The following is a 4,334-nucleotide window of genomic DNA, read 5'->3' on the forward strand; positions in this document are numbered from 1 at the left end:
TTGGACATGTAATTAGTATTTTAGGTAGATACGTGAACTCAGATGCTAGTCTAATCAACTAATTAAACAGACTCAGCCCAACAAACAGATCATACAGTAGCTTTCCCATCATATAGTTCAACAGGAATATTTCCATAAATAGCCACCTGTATAAAAAAAATCAATCAGTATGCTCTATGTTTTATATGTGGTGCTGTACAATCTAAGTTAGTGATGTGTAGCATGAAGTTACTCCACCATCTTTAAAGATTATGTGCACACAATCCACCATTTCAAGTTACTCTTTAAAACTACTGCTCTGATGCTTCAGGTGTACTCCACAACACTTTTCTATATATATAGACACACACATACACACTTCCTAGATTAATATTAACTTTCAACCTAGTCTTAAAAGTATCTTTATTTGATTGTTAGGCTCAGGCTTTAGAGTTCCCTTAAAAAGCAGTTACATAACTTAAACATTGACATTACAAAAAGGATTCTAAAGGTGCAGTTCAAAAAACCCACTAGTGTCTTTTCAAATATAAAATATATATATCTCCAAGTTACTTATCTAGGAATAGAGCACCACCACTTCTGCATTAGTTGGTCCTGCCAACATCTGGGCCATTAACCCTCAGTACAGGGTTTAAGAGCCCATACTAGAAAGAGCATCTCTGATCTTCAAGTCACTGGCATAATCAGCTGCCTAGCAGCAGCAGCCGCCAGACATGCCCTTATGTTTTTAGGGGGCATTCCATAAGTTTCCCTTGGGCAGTGGGCAAGAGACATCCAAACATCTCCTGGGAAGCATATGTCATATATACAAAGCCATCTTCATCTTTGTAGTCCCTGTACACTTCAGCCAATGTCAGAGACATACTGGCCAGACTCTTGTTGTTCACCAGCAGGTAGAAAGCTTGTGTAGCATTTAGAGCCATTCTGCTTCTAGATTTAGGAGGAAGAAGGGGAAAGGATTATTTTCCCAATACAAGCTACTTTTGAGGAGTTCACTTTTTTGGCAGTGTGTATTAATCACTTTGACAAATATAAGGACAGATATTGCAGTTGTGATAAACACATTTATCATCTTATACTTTAGAGATGAGCCACAATGCTTTGTAAATCAATATGGTTTAACATCAGTAGGCAATCATATAGGTAGATTTAAATCCAGTCTTATTGTCAAATCCATATTTTTCAAAGTCTGTGGCTTTTATGCAAGTCTCCCAAGTCAAATATTTGAAACAGAAAAGCTCTGAAATCAGGGCTTTGTTTACTCAATTGCAGTTGCTAAATACTAAGCAGAGAGCAGAAGTCTCTTCAGCACTGTTCTACATATGGTGCAAGATAGAGTATGGCTTTAAACCTTTATTTACACACATATTCAAAGCTTCGCTCAGTCTTAAGAGAGATTAGTCCCTCTCAGAGGGGCTCAGCTCCTAAGACAGTTAGGCCTGTTTGCCCATCCACCCACACATAGCCTCTTTGTACTTGATGGAAGCCATTGTATTATATGTTTCAGAGTAGCAGCTGTATTAGTCTGTATCCACAAAAAGAAAAGGAGTACTTGTGGCACCTTAGACTAACAAATAAATTTGTTAGCCTCAAAGGTGCCACAAGTACTCCTCTTCTTCTCATTGTATTATATGGAGATCATAGGCTTTTTAAGGCAATGGTCTTTTAAAGACAGACATACTCTAGAATATACTTAAGAATTACAGGGGTAGAGAACTTCTTCCCTATAGAGCTTCTCAGCCAATGACCTCAGAGCAATTTACAGGCATTTTCTTCACACAGCCCACTTCTATCAGTTTACACAGGTTCATAGCAAATCAGTAGCAGCACTGGGACTAAAATCTCAGAGGCCTGGTTACCAGTCATCTCCCTTTTTATTTAAGTTCTCACCAGAGGCAAGCAGGACATGAATTAGTCAGAAACCCTATTTACTTAGGCTCATGGACAAACTTTGTGCTTCTATGCAGTCACTGATTTCACAAGAAGCTCTGAACAGGTTTGGAAAGAAAGCTTATCTTAAAAGAGCGAAAACATTGCAGGTTTTACCTCTGTTAGAGTCCTGCTGGCAAAAAGAAGGCCACTGACTAGATCTCTGTGCTTCCCACACACAGCACTCAATACAACCGAGCCCCCCCTTTGACGGAGTACTAGGCAGCCTGATTCAAATTAACATCTAGATTCCAGATCTTGCAAGCCACAGCATAAGAGCAGCCACCTTTGTAGAGGGCCAATTGCTATTCCAGGGTTTGCTACATACCTAATGATGGTTATAAACTGTGTCATGGTCAACTCCTGAGGAACAAGAAATTTTGTTTTGTCCAGTAGAGGAAGATATTTTTCTTTCTGATACCGTTCAACAATTACCTGTTTTTGCAAGAGTAAACAGATCACTTTTAAAGCAATTGAAAGTGTTTGTTTTTAAAGAAACAAAAAGTCTTCAATGGCTGAGCTTTAAACTTATTTAAGAAAGGCTTAAATACTAACATAGCAAACAGAACAGAGATATATTTACCGGGATTTTTGTTGGGAACTTTGCCCGAATTCCTGCTACTTCTTCCAGTCTAGTTGCTGTGCAAAAGAAAAAACAAATATTATACACATGCATTCCTCAACCTCCAATATAGCTTAGCTATGTACAATACCCAGATGACTTACCAAAACTCTTTCTCAGTTTAAAAGGTCTAACAGATTGGCTGCTATGCAGAGTTTGCATCTTCTTTACTAGAAGACTTTGTTACTAGGGCTTAACAATAACAAGCAGCTCCCAGTCCTCTACCACAGCTGAATTCAAACTGTGGGAAGTTGTTAAACTGAGCCCCTTATAAAGGCTTAGTTGTGACATCATGTTACTCCCTTACCCCACCCCCATTTCTCCCACACAGCAGGAGCGGATTCAACCTGGCTGCAGCTAGTTTACTAGGGAATGGTGGGGTCTGCCTGTTGGACAGAGAGAGGACTTCTGCCTGTGTTCTGTACCTGCAGAGGGCAGTGTACCTGTCCTGACAGGACATCCTGACACATTGTATATCCCATGTTATTTGTTTCACACCTTAAGTGTCAGAAGGCCTTTGGATCCCACTGTTCTTCAAGGGTCTCTACGTCATTCCAGTCTCTGCTCCGTTTGAGGACAGCTGCCTGTGACACCTGCCTAGACCCATTAAAAACATGTTGCCGAGAGGGGGCTACAAGAGAGCGACTGCAGGCACTTCTTCCTGGAGGGGCCCACTCATGAGGCTTCACCAGCACCCCCAAACCCCTGCCAGAAGAAGATGGGACAGGGCTGAGGCTTTGCTGTATGCATCATGCTGGTGTTATTACAATATGCTATACCTGTAGCAAACTGTCGTGTGAACAAAGTGCTGGGCCGACCTGCTTAGTCTCACTGGGTGAAATGAGGGGTTAATCAGTCATTTGCAGAGGCCTAGGCACAAAGGCCCAGATCTTCAGAGGTATTTAGGCTCCTAATTGACATTAATTTCAGTGGAAATTAAAATCAGTGAAAGTTAGGAGCCTAAATATGTTTGAGGATTTGGGCCAAAGGTCCTATGTGAGGGTTTAAGTAGGACATAGGTGGTGCACAGGCCTTGTGCTAGCTGTCTGCATGGCTGATTTCACCCATTTGGAATTAAATAAGATTAACCACAGTGCATTGTTTTAGTAACCTACTGCGCTGTGTGCACCTGCCATATTTCATTGCTTAACTCAGCTCCCACATTTTCAGTCAGGCACAGGGATGACTAAACATAGCAAGAGAAAAGTCAGTCTCATAAGGGCTGTTCGCTACTGATACGTGGCCGTTTTAGAGTAGCGATGAGCTTAGAACAGGAGAGGGGGGAGTGTGAATTATGATTTTATTTAAAGAGAATTGTGGAGATTGGAGCTATAAAATCAAGGACAAAATGCCAATTTCCCATTGGCATCAAAGAGCATTTTGTCCGAAAGACTGACGGTTGCATTTGGCTGTTAGGTTGTAACTAAATATTTAGGTTAGTAGAGTGTTGCATTCAGTGTCACTCAGTGGGAAAAAATAAGCACCATATTTCTGGATCTCTCATCTTTTATCTCTGCATTCCTCTGCAGAGACAGTCTTATGGTAAAAGCACAGGCCTGCAAGCCAGAAAATGTGTGGTTTCTTCCCAGCTCTACCAACAACTTCATTAATTTAAATTAAAAGTAATCTAAACTGAAAGATGTTTTACTTTTTGCCCGTGACACATAACATTCTGTAAAGAGAATCTAGGTACTCACAAGAGAATCTTTAACTTATAGTACTCTATGGCCCATCTGCTTTCCCCTTTCACATGGTTCTGCCTCCAACTTGTCAGTTAGCTTCA

General features: G+C 40.7%; 1 protein-coding gene across 1 annotated transcript; it reads right to left on the bottom strand.

Moving 5' to 3' along the window:
- Positions 1 to 367: 367 nt before the first annotated feature.
- On the bottom strand, positions 368 to 2,911 carry MAP1LC3C (microtubule associated protein 1 light chain 3 gamma). The gene is made up of 4 exons (XM_084624053.1): positions 2,656 to 2,911; positions 2,513 to 2,568; positions 2,258 to 2,364; positions 368 to 930 (listed from the first exon to the last, which is right to left on the bottom strand). The coding sequence occupies exons 1-4, from the start codon at positions 2,711 to 2,713 to the stop codon at positions 720 to 722; spliced, it is 432 nt and encodes a 143-aa protein (XP_084480179.1). The 5' UTR covers positions 2,714 to 2,911; the 3' UTR covers positions 368 to 719.
- Positions 2,912 to 4,334: the final 1,423 nt, after the last annotated feature.

Source organism: Lepidochelys olivacea (assembly GCF_965140295.1).
Source record: "Lepidochelys olivacea isolate rLepOli2 genome assembly, chromosome: 3".
NCBI lineage: Eukaryota > Metazoa > Chordata > Testudines > Cheloniidae > Lepidochelys > Lepidochelys olivacea.

Excerpts from the sequence above, each read along its gene's own strand:
- MAP1LC3C (XM_084624053.1), bottom strand. The coding sequence starts at position 2,713 with ATGCAAACTCTGCATAGCAGCCAATCTGTTAGACCTTTTAAACTGAGA. Across the intron at positions 2,365-2,512 it reads AGTTCCCAACAAAAATCCCG|GTAATTGTTGAACGGTATCA; the intron begins GTAAATATATCT and ends TTGCAAAAACAG. Across the intron at positions 931-2,257 it reads CAGTTTATAACCATCATTAG|AAGCAGAATGGCTCTAAATG; the intron begins GTATGTAGCAAA and ends TCCTAAATCTAG.